Source organism: Physeter macrocephalus, chromosome 13, assembly GCF_002837175.3.
Source record: "Physeter macrocephalus isolate SW-GA chromosome 13, ASM283717v5, whole genome shotgun sequence".
NCBI lineage: Eukaryota > Metazoa > Chordata > Mammalia > Artiodactyla > Physeteridae > Physeter > Physeter macrocephalus.
In genome coordinates, this window is record NC_041226.1 from 6,596,927 (window position 1) to 6,621,524 (window position 24,598).

Sequence of the window (24,598 nt, forward strand, 5' to 3'; positions counted from 1 at the left end):
TTTCACTTACTTTCAGAAGTTCTTTAACATCTCTCTGCTTTAGTTTCTTCATATGTAAAAACAAGATAGGAAATTCTAGCCATAGGGTTGTTATATGGATTCAGTGCAGTAAAGCCCTGAAAACAGCACCTGGTAATGGTAAATGCTATTCAAGTGTGGAAAGTAAGTTCCTAGTGTTGAGCGAACTTCATTCCATTAAAAAATGTTTTTGAATCCCTGCCATGTGCCAGCTACTGTTCTGGACTTGAGAATAGAGTGGTGAACAGGGATTTCCCTGGCGGTCCAGTGGTTAAGACTTCATGCTTCCAATGCAGGGGGCGCGGGTTCGATCCCTGGTCAGGGAATTGAGATCCCACGTGCCGTGCAGTGCAGCCAAAAGATTAAAAAAAAAAGAATAGAGTGGTGAACAGAGGGTGGGGAGGGGGTCGCCTGCTCTCCTGGAGTTTGTATAGGAGAAGTGGAGGCAGATAATAAACAGGCAGATAAGCACCAGAACCAGATCATCTGCGGTGGTGAGAAGTGTGTTCTAAAGAGGGCACCCACATGTCCAGTTTGTACTTGGTGTCTTGGCATTCTGTCTGGTTTAGCATTTTTGAACTCTCAAAAGCGTTCCAGTTTTATACAAAAACTTGTACATGAATGTATTTAGCAGCTTTATTTATAATTGCCCAAACCTGGAAATAACCCAAATGTCCCTCAACTGGGGAAGGCATGAACAAACTGTGGTACATAGCACAGAATCATATTTAGCCGTAGAAATGAGCGAGCTACCGGTAGACCCCCGGTCATGGTGAATCTCTGATGCCCTGTGCTGTGTGAGAAGCCAGGCACAGAGCCTGCACATGGTATAGTGACATTTCAGTGACGTTCTGGAAAAGGCATAATTGTAGGAACAGAAATCAGATCTTGGTTGCCAGGGGCTGGGGGTCAGGGAAGGGTTGACTTACAAAAGGGGGGATTTTGGAACTCGTGGAACTGTTCTGTATCTTGATTGTGGTCATGGTGGTCACAAGACTGACTACTTTTGCCAAAACTTGCGGAACTGTACAGTAAAGAGGGTGAAATTTACAGTATGTAAATTATACTTTAATAAAAAATGGAAAAAATTCCTAAGCAAGAAAGAAAACAGTTTCGCTATTTGAATGGCAGATGACCTGGTCATTGTAGTTATGAAGAGTTTTGGGAGAGAAGCGATGGAGCAGGAAGCAGGGAAATAGAGGGATAGAAGGAAGATTGACACCTTTTTTCTTGAGGGCAATATGTATTTATTCAACAAATAATTATGAGGCACCCATTATGTGCCAGGTCCTGGCGTATAGTCTGGGCACAGATTATGCCTGTAAACAAAACAAAAACCCCTCATGGGGCTTAGAGTTGTGTATTAAAATGCAAATGTGCATTCCTGTTTATATAGTGAGTCTACCTTCAGGAATATATTGTAAGGAGGTAAGGGAGGGGCCGTAAAGATATGCATTCAGCAGTATTCTGTGAAGAATTATTTTAAAAGGCAAAAGCTGAAAACAACCTAAAGTCTGACAATGGGGGATTGGTGGGTAAATTATGGTAAAAGTGGTCATTAAAAATTATTACATGTATTTATGTGGGGAGGTGTCTATGATACAGAGAGTATAAAACTGAAGGTAAAAAACTCATTCCCTGAGTGTTAAAAAAATCTGGGATACTACACATTAATCTCTGTTTCTTGGGGTGGGAGTAGGGGACTTTGGTATATTTTTTACTTTTTTTTTTTACACAATGAAGATCCATTTTTTTTTTCAAATAATTGGCAATCTAAGTATTTCCATTTGGGGAAAAATCATGTAAGACAAACACAAAACAAAATAAATATTAAACATAATAGGCAAGGAATGAATACCCTATATTTTCTGAGTGAAATTCTGTTCTAGAAGGAGGGATTTGTTTTTTAAAGGAGAAAACAAATGCTTTTTTTGTTGGCAAATGCGAATGAGGCTGTTTTTGGAGAAACAGGCAACATTTTTATTGGAGAGACTTAAAATATCAGTTAGTTTAATATTTTGCTTAAATGTCAGATTAGTCTAACCTTTGAAAAATCAAGTTACCTCTTTTCCTGGCCCTGTATAAAGGGGGAAATAGAGCATTTCATTTATGTGTATATTCTTCTTCACTCTTTTTACTCAGGGTAAAATAAAAATAAAATAGCCTCTACTAGCTAAAAAAGAAAAAAAAAAGATGTTTTTCTGAACATAGTTCTGATTATATATTAAAATAAAATGTGATGTACTACTCATGATATGTACATAGATAAGGAGAGGGAAGCAGGCTCCATAGAGCGATTATATTTTTACATAATTTGGCACGTTTTTTACAGGATTCAGCACCACGGATAGCTACAGAGCCCCAGAACATTTAGTTCTCATCCCCCAACCAGTGATGCAACTTTTAATCATATTGCAGTGAAACTGAACTTGTAAAGTTCATTCAGTCTGCGGTGCATCAAGTTTTAAGCTACCTATACCTATACCTGTTGAGAATAAACATATATAACATTACGAAACATATAGAACATTATGAAATAGGACCCAGAACCCAGCTATTCCTAAATAATATGAATAAATAATATGAAATAGGACCAAGAACCTGGCTATTCCTAAATGGTTACCATTGCAGAAAGCATAGAAGAGTGATAACCACAAAACTTTCTAAAGCAGGTGAATAGATTGACTTGTATGTAAATGTTTGCAAGTCACTTCACATAAAACTATCCTTTTAAATGTGGTGGAACATTATAGACCTCAATACATGCTCCTTAAAAATGTCAACTAAACTTTGAAAGTTGGGATTTTGACTTTTTGCATCATTATTATATTTACCATTACATTTTGGGTTCATAGCCTGTACGTTTTTCTGTATCCCAGAGTTCTTCTGAAGGATCATTTATTGCATGGTAGGAATTGTGGCTGGAGCTTCTTTGGCGACTAAGTTTTATTAAGTCAGATGGAATTGCATTTACATTCAAAGGCACAGTGCTTGAATATTTATGTGAAAATTCACAACTGATAAAGCATTCCATAGCAGATCTGGCAGCTCAGAAAGGCTGTATGCAGTATTTTTTCAATCTTTTAAAACCCATGACTCCTTTTAATAACATAAAAAAATCTCCCAGACTTTGTTTAGTTTTTAAATTTTCTAATTAAATTACATTTTATGACACATATCAGTTAAACATGATGATCAGAATGTATTTTTCCATATAATCACCCCTGGATATTCTGGTACAGCTCTCCTGTGGGGAAGGGGAGAGGGTGCCTAACCAGCTACCCAGTTGGGAAGGGTGGCTTTGTAACCTCCATCTTAAAAGACTGAAAAAAAATAGGGCCCGTGCTGTATTGAAAGTGATGTAAACATTCACCCTTTTGAGCATAAGTTGGGAGGAGATTGCTTCAGCCCAAGGGCCTACTATGCATGAAGTGCTGTCCCAGATGTTGCCTGGAAAAGAGAAGTGTTTGAGCTCTTAACCTCCAACCTAGTGAGCTTGTAGTTTAATAAAGGAAATAAGACACACATAACTATAATAAAATTAAGGCATGTAACTATAAAGAAAAGACTCATTATATATAATAAAATGAGATGTACATAAGTATAATTTTAAAAACATGGTATGACAGTGCCAGCAGGAAAGATGTAGGGATTCAGGACATGGAGAGATAATATCTAGCTCCTTCTCCACTTTTTTTTGAGAGGGGGAGGGAGGAGAAATTAGGAAAGGCTTCCTGGAAGAGGTGGCCTTTTGAGCTCAGGAGGTGGAGCTGTGGGGTAGGGAGGACAGTTTTACTGGCAGGTGTATTTTAAGTAGAAGAGTAAAGGGGATTTCACCTGGAAACATACATGGGCCCAGTGCTCATCAGACCTGGAGAGTCAAGATGGGAAATTTGGCTTTCACCCGTCATTCAGATGGTGTTGTGGTCATGTTGGTGGACAGCACAGAGATGGTGGTGGGTCTGCTGAGGTCCTCTTTATCCGAGAATGCCTTCCACGCTATACTGGGCAGAGGAAGCGTGGTAACAGGGAATGGAAGCAAAAGATGGTTGAAGAGGTTGTATCTGAGCATCTAGATCCTTATCAGTCCGCTTAAGGATTCGTGAACGTATATGCATATTCAATGGAAAAGGTTCCATCTAGATAAGATGGTCAAACCATTAGCAGAGATTGTGAGCTGGGGAGAGCTGCAGACATGCTTGATTGTTAACGATGGGCAAAGACAGTCTTGTTTGTTGGCAAGGAAGAGGGTGCGATGCTTAAACTACATGTCAGTAGAGCCTGATGCTGAGCCCATGTTGGATGAAAAAGCATTGGTAATTGACTAGTTACGAGTACTGAGAAAAATAAACAGCGGTCCTTAGGAGAATGCAGGGTAGCACGGAGAACAGGTCATGGGACAATGGCTTCATTTTCTTTTCTTTCTTCATTTTCATCTTCTCTTTTTCTTTTGGGTGGGAGGCGAAGTGATAACTATCTGAGTAACACGCTTGACAAAGTATGTCCTCTTACGACGTCCTTGTGGACAAGATGGGGTGTGCTCAGTGACTGCGGGGCCTGGTGGGTGGAGGAGCACCTGTGGACGGCCACGGGCGCTGGTGAGGAGGTGAGGAGTTACTTCTCCCTGCCCCAGGTGCTGTGCTCTGCCCCCTGCCTTGTTCTGCTGACTCTGGCATCAGTGAACGAATGATAACCTGGAAGGTGCACTTACCTCTTCCAAGATGGTATGAAAACAGAACGGATTGCAAATATTTGGGATGAAAAATTGAGGGTGGGCCCCAAAAGTTTTAAATAGGATTGAACAAGGGACGTAGACCAGCAGGATGTAGTTCAAGACATGTGTTTTTATAGTCCTGCCGTGGGTGCTAAAAGCCACTTGCAAATTTTTAGGATTGAGTTAGCGTAGTTTAGGAGTAATTCGTAAGAAGCTTTGGCATTCTGTGGATGATACGGAGTCAACAGGATTTGTATGAAGCTGTCATGCTCTTAGATGGTGTGGTTAGAGGTATAACTGAGAGAATGGAAGTCTTGCTGTCACATGACCCTGGATGATGCAGCCAGCACTGATTATTGTGTGCAGCTCTGAGCACCCTGTGTAAGTGGCGCTTCGGGCTCCCTAGCGTGTGTGCTTAGGTGTTGGGAGTTTTTAAAAGCTGTTCCAGCGGAGGAGAATCTGAGTTCCTTAACTGGGAGAATAGGTTTTCACCCTAGTGGTAGGGGGTGCTACTTGGAAGATTATTAAGCATGAGGTAGGCTATGAGCCTAGAAAATCATTAAACTCCTTTTGGACGGAGGACTTAGTTAATGGATTATTTTCCAGGATAAGTTGCCATTTACTGCTAAGGCCATTGTTTCTGTAACTTTTGACAGCCATGAATGTGAAGCATATGAAAGCTACATGCCTCACCCCGGGAAAACGCACCTTAAGCGGGGCGGGGTCGGCACACTTGGTTGACATAATTGCATTTTTTGTTTAATCACACACTCCTGTATTGTAAGTCTGGCTTTTTATGATCATGTTTATGCTGGGGTGGGAGGGATGTTTATCTCAGTAGAGTACCCTGGAGTGAAATCCAGATCCAGGAAAAACCTCTTGCCCGTGTCGATTCTGTGACTGTCTTCTGGTGAAACGGTGGCGCTCGAGGGGGGAGGAGTGAAGCTGGGCAAGAAGGGAAGGAAACAGGAAACGTTACCTCCTGTATATAATTTTGCCTTTTATAATTGAAGAAGGTTTTAAAATTTGCTTTTCCTGTCTTGTGTGAGCTTCCTATCCTTTTTTGGTTTCTGGTTTTGCTTTTCTATCCTTGTTCTTATGATAGTGACTTTTCCTTTTATTCTTCCCTGTGATCTGTATAATTTCACCAATAGGCAGCTTTTCTTTTACAGCTTCCACTTTCTGCATGGGTTTTACTTTCCTACCTCTATCCCTGCTCTGTCACATCTTAGCTGTGTGACTTTGGGAATGTTACCCTCTCTGTGTTTTCATTTCCTTACCTGGAGAGAGAGAGAAAAAAAAGCAAGGAGATGTGAAGATCTGTTTCTGGAGGCCGTTACAAATATTAAAGAGTTTAACTTAAATTAAAATTAAAAATTAAATAAAAGTAATTACAATTTACAACTTAAAATTTACAAACATGTATTAGTGCTGAGAATAATACTTGGCCCCTAGAAGGTTCTAGCTTTCCATCCTCTTTCCAGTGAGCAATGTTTATTGTTTACTGACAGAGAGCATCTGTTATGTAATTCTTAAATATTAAGGTACAACTCTTTCTAGCAAGATTTTACACCTGCTTGTCACTCTCTAGCAATCGCATTGTGGATTGCAGTGTCTGATGCTCCGGTTTGGTTTGTCACTGCCGAGAAGAATGCATTTATTTCCTTCTGCCAGCCTCGATAGTTCAAACCCGAGAGGGCTCTTGGGCTTCATGCTTATAATTCTGCCCACAGAGAATTAGAGATGCTTACTTTGTCTGGTTGGCTCACATTTATGGAATGTCTTGCTCTCCATGACTTTCCAGGACGCCCATTTCCCAACCCAGAGAGCACGGTGTTCTTTTAATCTGCTGTCTTAATGATTTGCCTACATGCTTTTTGCATTTCTGCCCAGAGGCACAAGGAAAGCACCTTGAAAACTGAATAATGAAAGAAATATGGATGCTTTGAGACTCCCCTCTGTATCAGGGAACGGAGGCTGGGTTCAGAGTGTCAGCACCTTGGTTAGGCTTGAGGCTGGACCTGGGGGTACCACTGGCCTACTGAAGACAGGCCTGGAAGAAGGCAGAGAAGGAGAAAAAGAAAGCAGGAGACAGGGCTGAAGGAGGGGTGGGAGGATGAGGACCTGAGGGCGACAGGGTCAGAACGGAAGTGCGGCATAGCAGGGAGATGAAAGCGCCAACCTGTGCACAGGTGTGTGTACTTGGACAGGATTCTACGCACATGGGGAAAGGAATGGAAAGATCTAGATCAGGATGTCACTGTGCCTTGTGTGGGGGGAGGGGGAGGAGGAAGAAGAGGGAAATTAAAAAAAAAAAACTGACCAAAACCCAGCTTATAGGAAATGATATCATTTATGGAAAACGTACATGCTTATGTACAGATGCAAACAAATGAAAGGAAAAGAGAGCTCCATCCGCTGAGTTCTTAGGGGGGTGCCCATGGGAGGCTGTCAAGTGAAAAGTCAAGTTGGGAAGATGGGGGCTGGGTTGGAGAGGAGCGTGAGGGTAGCTGCAAGTTATTGGTGATTTTTCAGTGCTTTGGTTTTCTTGTTTATTATGTTATTTTGTTGTACAATAGATACATACAAATGTACACACATGTAGATATACATATATGGTATATATACACATGTACATGTTTAATATATGTACAAATATACATGTATGTGTGGATATATACACACACACGTACTCTTTTGAATGTGTGAAGTAGCATATGAAACAATGGTGAAGGGAAGACAACTGGGTTGCCACATAACCTATTTTGGTAGAAACGTAACAGTCTCCCATGTAATGTGCGTGTGCACTCGTGCATGTTTGCACGAAGCAGAGGAAGGCGTGGAAGGCGGCTGTTCACTTTGATTCCCCACTGGGGGAATTGGGTACGAGGCAGAACCTTGTTACTTTTAAACTCCCCCATCCCCAGGGCCTAATGAATGCATTCATAGTAGTGGATAAAACAATGTTAGCCTTGAGTGGTTTACTGATGATCTGTGAGGCTACTTTGGTAGAAATTTAAATACTTTATTAGAATTTAATCTCTGTCAGGGCAGAAATAATATTGATCTTCATCATTCATCTTGTCATGGATTCATTCACTCATGCTAAGAGTACATATTAAGTGCCATATAGATAGATAGATAGATAGATGTATGTGCCAGGTATTTATTTAACAATATCTTCTTTGATGCCTAGCACATTTGGAGTTTTCTTTTTTAAGTAAAAATATAGAGTTTTTGAAAATTCATCATAGAAGGACCTGATCTAGTGGATCAGGAAGGCTTCCTGGAGGAAGTGGCATTTAAGCTGCAAACTGAAGACTGAACGGGAGTTTGTTGGGTGAGGTCAGGGGAGGATTCCACATTCCATGCAATGGAAGGGTATGTGCAAAGGCCCTGAAGCAGGGAGAAAGGAACATGGTAACGTGAGGAGTGAAGAGTGTGGCTGCAGCCTAGGAAAGAAAAGGATGAGAGGGAATGAGGCTAGAACGGTATGTACGGACTGGATCATCCAGGACTCTCAGGCTACTAGAATTTCCTCCAGCTTTTTATTTTGAAAAGTGTCAAACCTATACATAAGTTGCAGGTGTAGTCGAGTGGATCACCTAGATTTTCAAATTGCTAACATTTTTCCATGTTTGTGTTCTCTCTCCTTTACATACACACACACACACACACACACACACGCGCGCGCGCGCGCGCGCGCATTTTTCTCTTTGCCGACCGTTTGAGAGTAAGTTACAGACAACATGTCATGTTAAAAAGCATGTCATGTTTAATATCATGTATCTTCCAGGAACACAGATTATCTCTGGTATAATCGTGATACTGTTACACACCCAAGAAAGTTAACATTGATAAAATACCTTTACCCAATAGATTGTCCATATTTAAATCTTGAATCGTCCCAATGTTCTCTGCTAACTTTTCTAAAAATCCAGGATCCAGTCAAGGATCGTGCGTTGTGTGCAGATATCCATTGGTGTTTTGGGGGGCAAGTTTAGCCCAGCTATTTTGTAGAATGCCCATCAATTTAAATTTGCCTGATTATTTCCTCATGATTAAACTCAGGTTGAACATTTACAGCAGGGATACTCTCGTAGGGGGTGTGAGGCCTTGAGAACTACCTAACATCAGGAGCACAGGATAGCACTTTCCATAATGATGATGTTAAATTTGATGGTGTCTACCAGCTTTCTCCATTGTACAGATGGAATTTTCCTTTGTAAGAAGTAAAATAATCTGGAGGGTGGTGCTTTAAGATTCTGTAAATATCCTGTTCCCCAACAATTCTGCACTCAGTGATTTTAGCGACCATTGGCATCCCTCATCCAAGATAATTATTACTCTGGTGAATACAAAGTGGTGATTTTTCTAATTGTCTAATTTTTCGTACGTTAGTTGGTATTCCGTGAAGAAGGGCCTTCCTTTCTCCTCCGCTCTTTTTAATCAGTATCAGTATGAACTTGTGAATTTTTAAAATACGAATTTAAGATTTAATATGTATTTATAATCCACTTCTACCATTAATCATTTTGATGTTACAGTTTCCCATATTTGGCCAGCAGGAGCCCCTGTCTAAAAGGCATTTGAGAAATAGTACCTAGATTGAGTGAATGAAGTAATAGTAGGAAAGTGATGAATAAATCTGTGTTTACCATGCTTCTTTTTTCTCCCGAGACTCTATGTCTGTCAATCTAGCGCGCTTTTCTTTTTCTCTCTCTCTAGGTCTCATGGGCTAATTGGCTGTCCTTCAGCTGGCACCTAACAGATAAGTCATCCTGCTGTGTATCAAGACAATGCCCAGTTTTAAAACTGCTCTGAAAATGATGAAGGCAGGATCGCCCCGTGATGCCGTCAGGGGGCAACAAGCAGCTTGAGATTTCCCTGTTCACCAGGTAGCAGCTTGAAGGAAACCCCTTTCCATTAAGGAGGACTGCATGGCAGGCAGCCCCCACTGAAGGCTGGAAAATGAGTGTCCCAGTGGCTCCTAAGAAATCATGTTACACTGAGTTGCGGGACAACAGAAATGGAGTGAAAAACAATAATGAGAGCGTCCTAAGTCTGGGAGACACCAATGCCAACCCCATCATGTTGGAGGTCAGCTCCTCTCCCGATGAGCCTGTGACATGTGCCCTGACAGATGAAATTGGAAATGCAAATTCAAGGGGGCCCGAAAGTAGTACCCGTGTCCAGAAGGAGTTTCACCCCCTTCAGGGCTTTGCGAAGGCATCTCAGGCTGGCCCTGCCAGCGTGAAGGATTTTAAATTTTCTCCGATGGCTCAGAGAGAACGGAATGAACAGCCCATGCTGGACAGAGGCACAGATCCCCTGCAGGCCCCTCGGGGCCTTCAGGGACAAGGTCAGCCAAGTTGGAGGACTGTCACGGGTGAGGCCAGCCCAGAGGTTTCGGCTCAGAGGGAGGTTGACGTTCCCCGGCACGTGCCCAAGGATAAGTTGGCCAAGACCCTTGACAATGTGGCCTTGAGGAGGCATTCTTTGGAGAGAGCCGGCAGCTCTGCTGTAGCAGTGGACATGCTTACCAAGGAGCGGGCTGGGGGCCCGGCCTGGCCGCTTCCGCAGCCCGCAGTGCTGGCGTCCCCAGAAGCCCCCCGTCCGGTACCCAGTGGTGGGGAGGGGCCGCAGAAGATGGGGGCAGCCCCTTCTCCGGGGCTGGCTTGTCTTCCAGCTGATGGTGCCTCCGAGGGAAAGAGCTCACGTCATCCTAAACCATCTACCTCAGTAATCAAGGAGACCGCCCCCGTAGAGACCCAGCCGGGTGGGGGACAGGTACCCAAAGTTAGCACCCAGAGCACAGAGCCTTTCGCCCACCCAGAGTGCACTCTCAGTTCCTCTCCAGCCTCGAAAGACGTCCTGAGGAAGCCAGAAGCGCAATCAGGTCGGGGCAAGCCCGAGCCCCAGATGGAGCTGAAACCTGTCCAGCTCAGGGCCGGGCAGGAGTTCCAGGCCACCCAGGCGGAGGGGCTGGGCTGTCCTCAGGAGGATGGCGTGTCATCCCTAGGGGGAAAGGAGCCGGCTGCGGAGGAAGCACAGCAGGAAGCCTCGGCTGCTGCACACAGCGGCCCCCACCCGCCGGGCATGGGGAGAGGCAGGGGCGAGCAGGAAAAGAGAGGTGAGGAGGGGTCTCTCCAGACCACCCCCAAGCCGAGCCCCGCTTCCTCGGGAGCTGCTGAGCGTCAGCCCACGGGCAGAAGTTCACCAAGTGCAGCTAGGAAACCGGGTGAAACCCCGTCCAGCAGCGTTTCACCCAGGGATGGTCACGTCGCTTTTGTTCCCGGTGATTCGACCGACAGCAGGCCCTCGGGTGCCAGTGAGGAGAGAGGGGTGCTGGGCGGTGGGGACGGGGACGGCGCCACGGTTTGTCATTCAGATCGTTCTGTTGGAGAGAGCGGAACTGGGGTCCCTGAGCCCCCCGACCCTCCGAGCAGCGGCTCAGAAGCCGGGGAAAGCACAGAGATCGCCACAGCCGTTGCTGAGACTAGGAACCGTCTAGAGACTGCAGTGAAGACTGAAAGCGCCCCCCAAGCAAGAGCAGATTCTCTTCCCGGAGCCCCAGCGCCCCTCCACCCAGAGACAACTGTGAATGTGGCCCGCCAGCCCGTGCAACCCAGCAGCCGTTTTCCGGACTTGGGCGCCTTGAATGTGGACGCGGGGGGCCCCCCGGCCGCCCCGCCTTCTGCCAACAGCTCCAGGCTGTCACACGCTTCCCTGAAAGTGCCTGACAAGAACCCCTGCCCTGGTGGGATCCCCAAGCCTGGCCTCGCCCGTCCCGAGGACACACCCGCCTCACAGCAGGGAACGGAGGGCCCCCAGGTTGAAAAGACGGAAGAAAGGGCGGATCCCCGGCCCGTCGCGATGCCCAAGCCCAAGCACGTGAGGCCCAAGATCATCACCTACATCCGGAGGAGCCCTCAGGCCCTAGGCCAGGTGGACGCGCCTCTGGTTCCCGTGGGGCTACCGTATGCCCCGCCCTCGTGTAACGTGCCTCTCCCCAAAGAGGAGAAGGCGGCAGGCGGAGACCTGAAGCCGGCCGCCAGCCTCTACGACAAGTTCAAGCCAGACCTGCAGAGGCCCCGGGTGTTCAGCTCCGGACTGGTGGTGTCTGGGATCAAGCCCCCGGGACACCCCTTCAGTCAAATGAGTGAAAAGTTTTTACAGGAGGTAAGAGAATGTCACTGTGATACAGTCTGTAAGTTGAACATCCTAAAGTTCGTTGTGTACTTTCGATGAATTGTGAAAACAGAATTTCCTCTCTCAGCAAATTGCAGATTCTGATGGATGCGCTTGTACAGAAATGGTTGATTTTAGCTAGAGGAGGTCGTAGGCAAATGGACACTTGCGCTGAGAAGAGTTCGATGGTCAGGATGAGAGCTAACGTCTGAAGAGAGTCATTTAAATGCTACCTGACATGATATGTAATAAAGGTTAGATAAGTATGCATTTAAATGGGCTTCCTTGTTTAAATAAGTGAGCATAATTCTCCTATAAACTAGGTCAATGGAAAAAAATCCAAAATAAATACATTGTTCAAATTAGTCAGGCTTCATCCTCTGAGGGGGAGTATTTCCCTTATGGGAGAATCTTGTATTCGTCCATGTCAGGAGCCCAGCGAGTAGAAAATAACGTGTTAGGCATGGGCTCTGTTTTAAGTCAAAACAATAAGTACAGCTAGCGTTTGGCTGAGTGTCTGCTCCGCGTTGGGCCCACGTAACATCACATTTAACCGTTGCCAGTCTTCGCTCGTCCTTGCAGTGATTCTCTGGAGGGCGGGATTGTTGTTCTTACCATCGTCCAGGTGAGGAAGCAGACTTGGAGCGCTCTGAGTCACTCATCCAAGGCAACAAAACAAGGATAGCACCGAGATGCTCGCCCAGACCCGCCCAGTTCCCTCACTCCGTGGCCCCTCTCAGTACTGGGGTGCTATGGCGAGTTGTGCGCCCAGAGCTCAGAAAGAAGGTTTTCTCTGGACGCAGTCTCATGGCAGCCAGTGATCAATTAAGAGGAAAGCAGCATCGGATCATTTCTCTCCCTGACGCCCTCCACGTCTGCTCAGGCCACTCAGAACACGGGCTGGAGCCTATAGGATGCTCAGCTGTTAGGATGCACTCGATCTGGCTCCTTTACTTCCCGACCACCTGTCCTTCCTTCACTCTCTCTCTCCCTCTGCTGCCTCAGGGCCTTTGCACTTCCCTCTGCTCAGAACAGTCTTCTCCCAGATATCTGAATGTCTTTCTCCTTCACGTTCTTTAGGTCTCTGTTCAATGATCACTTCATTGGAGACTTTCATTTGTAACAGTTCGTTAAATAAAGTAGTTTTGTACCCTCCCCCCGCCAAACAAAAAGATACCCTAGATTTTTCTCTGCAAAACACAATTGTGAAAGAAACTTTCTTTGGAGATGTAGGCAAAAATCCTGTTTACTGTTCTATCTCTTTGACCCTTCTTAATTTTTTAATATATGTTTCCTTTCTTTGTTGCTTCCACTCTCTCCATAAAATACACAGTAATGTCTATATTAGATGCACATCCCCCCCAAATATTCTCTCTTCTTAATCCTGGAGAGGCCACCCCAAGTCTCCAGGAAGTGAGATGGTATGAGTGTTTGTGCAGCTTTAGTAGTGCTGAGGGGTTTGGAGAGACCCCGTTGGTGTGGGGACAGCAGTGTCACTGTGCACCAGCCGCTCTGAGGACCGTTTCCTGCTGTAATCAGAGCATTCGAGGCCCAGGTCTTTTCCTCAGGCTACAGGATAGAGCAGAGAAGCCCCAGGGGTTGTGCTGGGCTCATTTCTGTGGTAGTCGCTAATCACAAGTGGAGAATGGGCTGGCCTTTGCCCTTTGCTCCTGTAGCTGTGACTTGGAGTAACCCAGAGAGTCCCCCTCCTGTGTTCAGCCCCCAGAAGTGGCTCTGAAGGTCATCGTGGGTCTAGTCATGCCAGGAGGATAAGATATGCTGACTTGTTTAGACTGCTTTCTGCTCTCAGCCATCCTGAGGCCTCTGGGACACTCCCTCCTATTGACTTCTTGGGGGAATCCTTTTAATTACTGGTGTAAGTGGGGGGAAGAGAGGAAGAGTGAGAGGACCCGGTGAGGTTGTGTGCTCACAGCATACAGGTGTGTGATTAGGGCTCCTCCTCCCTGGTACCACCTCATCACTGCAGGACACTGTGCCTGTCAGAGTTCTCCAGAGAAACAGATTGTGTAGACAGGTATGTATATGTATGTATGTATGTATCTTTCTATCTGTTGAGACTTTAAGGAATTGGTGCATGCAGTTGTGGAGACTGGCAAGTCCAAAATATGCAGCGTGGGCTGGCAGGTTGGAGACCTAGGGAAGAGTTGATGCTGCAGTTAAAATTCAAAAGCCATCTGCTGGGAGATTTCCCTCTTCTTTAAGGGAGGTCTTTTTCTATTAAGGCCTTCAACTGATTGGACGAGGCCCACCCACGTGATGAAGAGTAATCTGCTTTATTCAAGGGCTACTGAATTAAATGTTGATCTCATCTGAAAAACAGCAGTAGAGAAACATCTAGGATAATCTTTAACCACATATCTGGGTGGCGTGGCCTATCCCGTTGACGAAATGAGCCGTCACAAGCCCTCTCCTTGCCGTAGCTTCTCAGTGAAGCCTCTGCATTTGCCCCATTGTCTCCCCAGCCTGCCGTCCCCTGAGAACAGGACAGGGTAGATAGGAAGAGGGACAGTCCAGTAAGAACTTAGTTGCTTGTGGTGTGTGCCTTGATGGATTTTAGGAGTTTGTTTGAAATCACAAGGATTCTTTAGTTTCAGAATTATTTCTCTAAAACTACTGCATTAGAGAAAGAGGGAAAAAACCCATTTGGGGTTAATCTCTCTGTGTTTATGACTGTACGGTGATACCTGCTGTGTTCTGTCAATAAAGATGAAAGAAAAGAATGTGAAGCTTTTTGTAGACGCTCTTGTTTTATTAAAAATGCGAAGATTAGGCATCTAAGGAGTACTTTTCACCTTTTCAAAGAATTTGTTATCTTACCAGAGACAAATTACCCAACAAAATGGCAGGCATTGAGGTTCCTGAAATTGTTAAGGTCGTTTTCAAATGATGGAATGATGGATTTTGACCCCTGAAACCTATACAGTTTGAAAGAACAGATTAATTACTGAGATAAGACATTGCAATCCTAAAAACCTGACAGATGTAGGTTAGACATGATAATAATTTCTTCATGGGAGCACCTGCTAAAAGCAATGAGCAATGACACCAAACATTTAGACACTACAATAAAAAAAAATTGAGCAAATATGAGTATAATAGAAAAACCAAAGATTGACAGTACGGGAGTAAGTAGAAAATGGTAAAAATTTTATCAGAGAGCAGATGTAGAGCGTTCTTTCACAGTAATATAATTTGCTGGGGCCTGAGTTCCATCTACATACCATAGCAATCATGCATATTTTACAATGTGATTATGATAAAACTTTAAAGGCCTCATCTTTTGTTTCAATAACGTTAGTTTAAGGAGAACTTTGTATCTATTTCAACAGTAAAAGAGTATTAAATTAAGGGTTTATCTCTTCAGCAGCCTGGATCAAAGCTTTATAGCCCCTATTAAAGAGTATTGTTAAATGCCTGTGATTCCTGGATAGAGGTTTGACACGGGAAATGTATTATGATTTAGAGCAGAGTTAGTTAACATCTATGTCTTTTCATACATAGCCTCTGGCACTATTTTTTTTTTTTAACTTAAAGGAAATAAGATTATTTCATTGTCTTTTTTTTTCTTTTTTTTAACTTTTAACATGAAGAAACACTGATGCTATGAACAGGCTTTGTGAGTACAGAATTGCATATATAAAAGGTAGCCATCAATTGTATTCTAATCCAAACTGTTAATCACAGGCAATGGTAACATGATGTTATGTTGTTAGATTCAGGAAAGAATGAAACATGATTCCTTTATTTAATAGATGTTTGTTGATTTCAGCTCTGTGCTAGACATTGTTCTAGGTGCTATGAATTCAGCAGTCAGCAAGACTCTGCCCCAAAACTTCCATTCTAGTGAAACTTGCTCAGACATTCCTGGAGGCAACACCTTACTAGGGAAGACAATCAGAGGTAATTCACAGTCTTCTCATTTTTAATTATGTAAAAAGAATGTAGAAGCCTGAAAACACATCTTTCCATTAACTTCTCTATTCTTCCAAATAACCTTTTCCCCCTCATTAACGATGCATATTTTATTTCCTAAGTAGCCTAATAAAGACTTAACGTAAATTGATAAGGTTCATCAACTTATTGTAAGACTAGGTCATCAGGAAAACTGTGCCTTTTCTCCTTAGGAATAATGAGACTGTCATAGTTCCATGAACATTTGCTAAATTCTTTCCTTGCGTCGTTGACATTTTTTGTTTATAGATTAACTACTTGCACAAATTCCAATGATTTTGTAGTGATCAAATTAAAAAATCTGATGGAGGGAATTCTTTTTCCTCCCAGCGAAATGTAGATTCATAGAGTATTAAAACCAGCATAGACCTAAGGGATCATCCAGTTGTTGTCAACTTAGAGATGAAGACATTGGGCCTGGAGAAGGTAAGAGGTGGGTGATGGAGCAGCTCAGTGGTTCCAGAGTGGTCACTGTTGGAGCCTTGGTCTCCGGACCAGGTTCGGCACTCATCCTGTGATGTGCGGTTCTCTGACTGAGCTTCTTGTCATTTATCATAGGTTACAGAACGCCCTGGAAAAGAAGAATTTTGTTCTCCTCCCTATACTCACTACGAAGTTCCTCCAACTTTCTATCGATCGGCCATGCTTCTTAAGCCCCAGTTGGGATTGGGTGCAATGTCACGTTTACCATCTGCGAAGAGCAGGATCCTGATCGCGAGCCAGAGGTCTTCAGCGAGTGCCATTCACCCACCAGGAACCATAGCGGCAGCTGCCAGCCTCTACAGTTCCGACCCTGCAGGTAACCAGTGCAACAGGACTGCTTTTTCCTGCTGTACTTTTAAATAGTAATCACATAAAATGATGGTAACTGTCTAAAGTATGAATGCCTCTCCTTCTTTAAAAGAGCCTTTTTTCTGTTCTTCCATCTGATTGTAGATACAGACATTTGTCAAGACTCATCTATATCTGCAACTGTCATTCTCCATGCCACCCTTAAAACGATGGCCCTTGTGACCACCACCTCCTTTCTTGTAGTTTCTCCTATACATGTAGTTTCTCTGATACGTGCTATAGACTAGGGTTCAGAAAGGGCCAGATAGTAAATATTTTCGGCCTTCTGGGCCATAACGGTCGGTATTGTCATTACTTAGCGTGAAAGTAGCCGTAGACAGTCCGTGAATGCGGGGGTGCAGCAGTGTTTCAACACAACTTATTTTACAAAAACAGATACAGGCACACCTTTGGGTGTGCCTGCAGTTCCAGTTCCAGACCACTGCAATGGAGCAAATAGTGCAATAAAGAGAGTCATACGAGTTTTTGGTTTCCCGGCGCATGTAAAAGTTATGTTCACGCTATACTGGAGTCTATTAAGTGTGCCATAACATTATGTCTACAAAAACAATGTATCTACCTTAATTTAAAAATACTTTATTTATAAAAAATCCTAACCATCATCTGAGCCTTCAGCAAGTCGTGGTAGTAACATTAGAGATGACTGATCACAGATCGGTATAACGAGCATAATAATAATTTAAAAGTTTGAAATATTGTGAGAATTACCGAAATGTGACACCAGAAACACAACGTGAGCAAATGCTGTTGGAAGAACGGTGCCGACCGACTCGCTGGAGGCAGGGTTGCCTCAAGCCTTCAGTTTGTAAAAAACGCAGTACCTTGCGAAGTGCGGTAAAATGGGGTATACCTGTAGTGGGCTGGGCTTGGCCTCCGGGCTGTAGTGTGTCAGGGAGACCTTTCTGCAGTACAGCAGTGACCGACCGTATCACTCTTTTCAGCTGTTCACGCATCTTGAGCGCCCCATCCCAGCCCCATTGTGCTGCCCTGCGGTGGCTGGCCCGTGTCCTCTCCTGACGCGCTCTGCACGTCTCTGTTTTCCTCTCTCCATCCCTTCTTCTGCTCATGTGGTTTCCTCTAGGTTTTATGTCTTAATTTTATTATAGAAATAATATATACCCCTTGTCAAAAACTTTGAATATAGAAAAATATGAAGAAGAAAGTAATTGTACTTCTATTTTTAGCGTCCAGCCCAGAGTTGATATTATGGAAATTTTTCTTCCGGTGTGTTTCTTTCTACGCATTTTTAAATAGTTGAGTTAATACTGAATGTGAATTTTGTTTTTTTTTCCTAGTAATATCATATTGTAGGCATTGCCTATGCCATCAATGTTTCAGAAATATTTTAATGGCCACGTAAGATTCTGTTTTGTTCATTTATTCATTGATTTAACAAATTCTGGATACTTATTAGGTGCCAGAAGGTGTAACTTGAGGACTGCAGCAGTGAACAGAGACCTCCTGCCTTTGTGCAACTTAGTCTAATGGATGAAGTAGACAATACAAAGATAAATGCGTAATTGGAAATTGTGATAAGTGTTAGGAAAGCAGGAAGCACAGTGTTTTGAGAAATTGCAACCAGAAGAGTGCTATATGGATGGGACAGGGGCAGCCTCTCTGAGGAAGTGGGAAGAATGCATGGGGAATAATATCTGAAGTTATTCATGGAATTTGGGTTCTGCTTATTCTACACTATCTTCAATAATTAATGTTGCAATTTGAATCTTTGTACTTGTTTGTCTTCTTTCATATTGTTTTCTCAGAATAGATTATTTGAAGTTTAATTATTGGATAAATACATGTCCAAACATTTTTTAAGACTGACTTATTTTCTAGAAAGTGCGTAGTAATTATTTTTACACTAGAGTTTCTTGAAAGTGCTTCTCTTTGCCACACCCTTGCCAGTATTGAGTATTACCATTATTATTACTCCTCCTACTATTATTATTATTGCATTTCTTTTATTATTAGTGGAAGGGAACTTTTTTTTACCTGTTTGCCATTTTGTGACTTGTCATTTACTCAGGTAATAACTGATGATCTTAATGGTTAGTTATTTTCTTGGTAAGCCCTTCTATAAAAAATCAAATTATTTTTTAACGGTTCCCATGGTATATGTATATTATGATGGATCTACCTGCTGTTACATAGCTGCTACAGGTCAATTATGTGTTCAGTCACTCATTCAACAATCAGACTGTGGGACTGTTACATGTCAGCATTGTTCTAGGTGTGGGCATAAAGCATTGACAACAGGCAAAAATCCTTGCCTCTGTTTTAGAATTTTAGGATGGGGGTAGGCAAACTTTTTTTTTTTTTTTTTTTTTTCGTGAAAAAAAAAAGCACATGGTCTATTGAGAGAAATCACTAGTATTGAAGAAAATGAAACATTAGAGAAGGGGGAATTTGGGATTTGGGACAGGAAGGAGGGAGATTCCAATTTTAAATAGGATGGCTGGAAAAGGCCTCCCTGAGCGATGACCTTTAAGCCAGTCCCCAAAGTCTGGGAGGGAGGGAAGAGCCAGTGCAAAGGTCCTGGGGTGGCAGGAAGGCCAGGGAGGCTGGAGCAGAGTAAGTAGCGGGGAGAGTGGTTGGGGAGGAGAGTAGAGGGGTGGCTGGCATTGAGGGAACTTGCAGAAGGCCTAAGAAGGTCGTAAGGATGTGACTGTTAGTCTGAGCGAGAAGACCATTGGAGGCTTTGGAAGTAGGGCAGTGTGATCTGAGTTTTGTGTAAACAGGACCTCTCTGAGTGCCGGGCTGAGAGCACGCTCTAAGGGGACAGTTTGTCTGCATATCTCCCTTCCCTTTGCCCCACACATTCTCACTGCCTCTGACTCTGCAAACTTTGATCTCTGTGTCTCCAGCTCACTGTGATGGGCAGACTCTCTTTGAGTTCCTCCCTCCTGGGCTCTGGCATGGATGGTGCCCCCAGGCAGTGAGATTGGCAGTGATAAGGCTCACCTCATTCGTTTTCCTTCTCCAAAGGGTCACATTCCTGTGCTGGTTGTTGTACAGTTTCTGAAAACATTAGTTTTATATATTTTGTTTCGTTTTGTAATTGTTTATGGCCGTTTCCATATCAATTAAATCTTTATGGGTGAAGTTGCTTTTACATATTTATCAGAGATTGTTGATGTCAGATGATGTCTGTTGTAGCTAATGAGAAAACTTTCTCTTTCGTGTTTGCTCTTTTAGTTTCAGACTATAATGGTCGTTTGGGGTTTTTTTGTTATTACTTTAAGAATACTTTAAAAATGTTTCTGTATATGGTTGTATTTTGTTTGCAATTTGTGTTTAATTTTGTGCCTGGCGTCACATATTCAGCACATTGGGATTCTCTGTCACTCTAACCTTGGTTATTATTTTTTATTTTTATTTTTTGCGGTGCGCGGGCCTCTCACCGTCGCGGCCCCTCCCGTCGCGGAGCACGGGCTCCGGACGCGCAGGCGCGGCGGCCACGGCTCACGGGCCCCGCCGCTCCGCGGCACGCGGGATCCTCCCGGACCGGGGCGCGAACCCGCGTCCCCCGCGTCGGCAGGCGGACGCGCAACCGCCGCGCCACCGGGGAAGCCCAGCTTGGTTATTCCTAGATCTTTATTTTACATGGTCACTCGAGGCTCTGAGCAGCATCCCACTGGCAATGAAAACAGGAGGTAGGAACTCCAGCCCTCCATGCTGCCGCCCGTAATTTAGCGCTCACATTTCCAAACTCAGGTGAGGTCCCTCGTTCTGAATCCTAAGATCTGGTGTCATATTTGAACTGCATACACTGTATTTTTTTCAGTTCTTAGGTAGGAAAACACTTAGGTCTCCTATAGACAAGTAAACCTGTGACTGAAGCTTTGGGAAGAATTCCTGTTGTTTCCACTCCTGTGTTGGCTCTGTGAGTACCATTATGTGCTTTAAAGTGGCTTTAAAGTGGCTTAGAAGAACCAGATGTGCAATAAGTACATGCTACCCCACAAAGCATATTCTTACACAGTTTCTTTGCTATAAATGAATACTCTTTCCTAAGACCCTTAAAATCTTACAGATCTTTTTGGTTTTATTGGCCGTGCCACGCAGCGTGCGGGATCTTAGTTCCCCGACCAGGGATCGAACCCGTGACCCCTTGTAGGGGAAGCACGGAGTCTTAACCACTGGACTGGCGGGGAAGTTCCAAAGTCTTGCAGATCTTAATGTGATTCTGTCTGCTGAAAAATAAATAAACCTAAGCACTTCCTTACTTCTTACATAATTTCTGTGTTTTTGTATACAGTGTTTTCTGACTCCACAGTCATGCATAAACCTATGAAGTCTTACTGTCATCAGGGCTGGGTATGAAACTCAGGATGCTCTTTAAGTACTCAAAGTACAACAGCAGGACGGTTACCTCCCTTTAGGTGGATATAAAATCTGTACTGGTGAAACCTGAGATTGTATATAAAAACAATTCATTATTAGATCCTTCACCTCTAAAGACTTAAAAAGATAGTTCTTTTCTGTACTGCCTTTTTAGTAGATTTATATATGTTTTACGTTCCTTTTTCTGAAAAAACATCTCTCATGGCATTATGTAATACATTATGTAAAAAATGTTCACTTGTATACAGCATATCAGGATGTAATTTGTTTTCATGAAAATGACTATACCCAGTGTTGCTGAAAGCATGTTTTTGTGTCAGCCAGTGCACCCTGAAAGAACTATAATATTTTTTGATAGGGATAAAGTGTCAGAACAGAAGTTTTTTAAAGACCAGATGAGACATACTTTATTCTATAAATAAATAACCAGAGAAGTTCAGTCAGATAAGTTGAGACAGTTTTTCTCAACTTATATTCAGTTTTGTTATGGATTCTTCTTATTAAAATAAATTTTATTTTATTAGAGTTCAACATACTGTGTAAACGTGACTCTTTGATAATTCTTTTCAAAAGGCAGGTTGAAGCCTGCCAAATTTTAAAATGTAGGCTATTAAGTTAATGTAATATATATTGAAGAACAAGTAAACTTGATTGGAACAATTTTAAAACGCAAGCACAGTAGCGATTGTGGAGAGCTCTGAGTGGTCGTGATGATGTCAGAAACTTAGCAAATTGTAAGCTTATACTCAGTATTTCTAAAGGAAGAATTCTGAGGTGAGAGCATCGTCCCCACTTTGTGGGGATACAGAGAGTTAAACCAGTGATTACAACAGGAAGAGAGACGTACTTGATAGAGACGTGCGGAATGCACGTGAGGGGGCTACCCAACTCGGCTCGGGCAGGTCGGGGCTCTGGAAAGATTTTCCAGATGAGGTGAGTTGAACTGAATTGTGCAGGATAAATAGGAGTTTACCAGAAGGGGTAATGGTAGAATGTGTATCTGTCAGAGAAAGAGGTCATCAGTTTGGGCGATTCAGATCCCTTACGGGGACCGATTACTCAGTAGGGAGGACGGGAGGATGCTTGGTAGGGTGGGGCGAGTGATGGACAGTTAGTCATTGGACACATGCGGAGTTTGAGGTTCCTTGGGAACATTCAGGTAGAAATTTCCAAAGGGCAGAAATGGGGACTGGAGAGAAGTTGGAGCCGAAGGTCAGCGTAGGAGTCATTGCCACCTAGATGTGAGTCGAAGCCGTGCAAGTGGATGAGCAGGGTCAGGGCGGGAGAGGGAGGACAGAGTAAGGAAGGGGTCAAGAAGAGGACTTTGTGTCCACATTTAAGGAGTAACTGAAGAAAGACGCCTGCAAGAGGCAGGAGACTGCAGGGTGGGTGGGTGGAGGCCATTGGGAAAATGTAGCGTTGGAGTCTAAGGAAGGGGGAGCTTCCAAGGTAGAAAATGGTCAAGTCTGTCTCACAGAAGACAGGACAAGGAAAAATGCAAAGAGGCTGGGATCGGAAATTAGGAAGCAGTTGGTGACCTAGTTCTGAATGAGCAGTTTTAGTAAAACGTGGGGTGGAAGTCACGTCTTAGTAAGGCTGAGAAGTGAATGAACAGTGAGGAAGTGGAAGCAATGAGAATAGACCGCTGTTTCTAAAAATGCACCGGTGGAGGAGAGCCCTGGGTGCTCGCTGCAGGGGAAGCAGGGCTGCTTGTTTTGTTTTTCAGAGCCTGTGCGCGAGGTCGGACTTAGCTGGAATTGTGAGCGAGAGGGAGTGGCCTGGGGAGAGAGGCTGAAGGGTGCGGTGGAGTTCACTGTTGGAACAAGGTGCCCAGGTGGGTGGCAGACAGTGAGATCGCCATCCCACGTGGAGGGTGAACCTTGGAACAGAAGCAGAGCATTGCTTCTTGTAAGACAAAGGGAGGGAGAAAGAGAAGAAACACAGAGTGGGTGAGGTGTTGATTCCTGTGTTAAGAATGAGAGTAGAGAATGAAACATGCCATTTGCAGCAACATGGATGGGCCTAGAGATGATCATACTAAGAGCAGTAAGTCAGACAGAGAAAGACAAATACCACGGTATCACTTATATGTGGAATCTAAAATATGACACAAATGAACTTATCTACGAAACAGAAACAGACTCAAAGACATAGAAAACAAATTTATGGTTACCAAAGGGGAAAGGGGGCAGGGAGAGGGATAAATTAGGAGTTTGGATTTAACAGATACAAACTACTATATATATATAAAGAACAAGGTCCTACTATATAGTGAAGGCAACTATATTCAATATCCTGTAATAAACCATAATGAAAAAGAATATGAAAAAAATGTGTGCGTGTATATATATGCATAACTGAATTACTTTGCTGTACACCAGTAACTAACACAACATTGTAAATCAACTATACTTCGATTTCAAAGAAAGAATGATAACAAGTTTTTTGGCATTGCCTAAGTGCCACGTTACTATTTTTATCACAGTTTTACTTAATTTCATGACAACTATAGCATCTACCAAGAAAAATTTAAATCAGGTGGGAAAACATCCCTATAAGACAAACTGATGAATTCCTGAGATGGTCCAAGAGAGCGTGGCATAACTATGGTTCCTTTGGTGTCTTAATAACACGGGATGACCTTGGGACGAATCTTGGAGGCTTCGGAGGAACCATTAAGTTTGTACTGGTGTTTGTCTCAGTGTATCTCTCAATGTCACCCATTTCTACATACTGTTGAAATGGACATTGACAGTGGCTATTTTTTTATTGTGCATTCAGCCAACAAAGCCATCCCATCTTTGGCTTACTTTCATTGCAACTGAGCATGGCTAAAATCCCCTGCAGAAACTTATTAAAAATGTAAGTTTCCTTGGCCCAGACCCAGAGAGTCAGCTTCAGTGGCCCTGGGGTGCATCACAGGCGTAACAACTATTCTTCTATTTATTTGGACAAACACTATTAGTATATGTGATAAATATTGAGCACCTACTATGTGTCAGGTTGTTTCAGCACTGAGGATACAACCATGAGGATATAACCATGAACAAGATAGAAGAGATCCCACAGGCCATTATGATGCAGTGTGACTTAGTGCTGGGATGGCAAAGTCTTCTGGGCTCAGAAGAACATAGGAGGGGATCTAACCCCAAGTCTGGGTCCAGGAAAGTTTCTTAGGTGAAGTATGGTATGAAGAAGCAAAGGATTTGAGGTATGGGGGTCAGGGATGAGGAGGTGATGGGAGTGGATGGGTATTCCAGGCAAGGGAATGCGACATTGGAAGATTGGTATGCCTGGAACATAGGATGTCAAAGAAGGATGCGAGGGGCTTCCCTGGTGGCGCAGTGGTTGAGAGTCCGCCTGCTGATGCAGGGGACGCGGGTTCGTGCCCCGGTCCGGGAAGATCCCACATGCCGTGGAGCGGCTGGGCCCGTGAGCCGTGGCCGCTGAGCCTGCGCGTCCGGAGCCTGTGCTCCGCAATGGGAGAGGCCACAACAGTGAGAGGCC

At 43.8% G+C, this 24,598-nt stretch overlaps 1 protein-coding gene across 9 annotated transcripts in view; it reads left to right on the forward strand.

Moving 5' to 3' along the window:
* Positions 1–24,598, forward strand: part of MTUS2 (microtubule associated scaffold protein 2) — a 543,384-nt gene that overhangs the window by 187,512 nt on the left and 331,274 nt on the right. For 8 of the 9 annotated variants that reach the window (XM_028497246.2, XM_024125858.3, XM_028497249.2 and 5 more), the window contains exons 4-5: positions 9,461–11,914; positions 16,454–16,694. In XM_028497246.2, the coding sequence (XP_028353047.1) occupies positions 9,704–11,914; positions 16,454–16,694 (2,452 nt within the window). In that variant the 5' untranslated portion in view covers positions 9,461–9,703. The remainder of the gene's footprint in view (positions 1–9,460; positions 11,915–16,453; positions 16,695–24,598) is intronic. The other variant, XM_055089329.1, reaches the window with a different exon arrangement.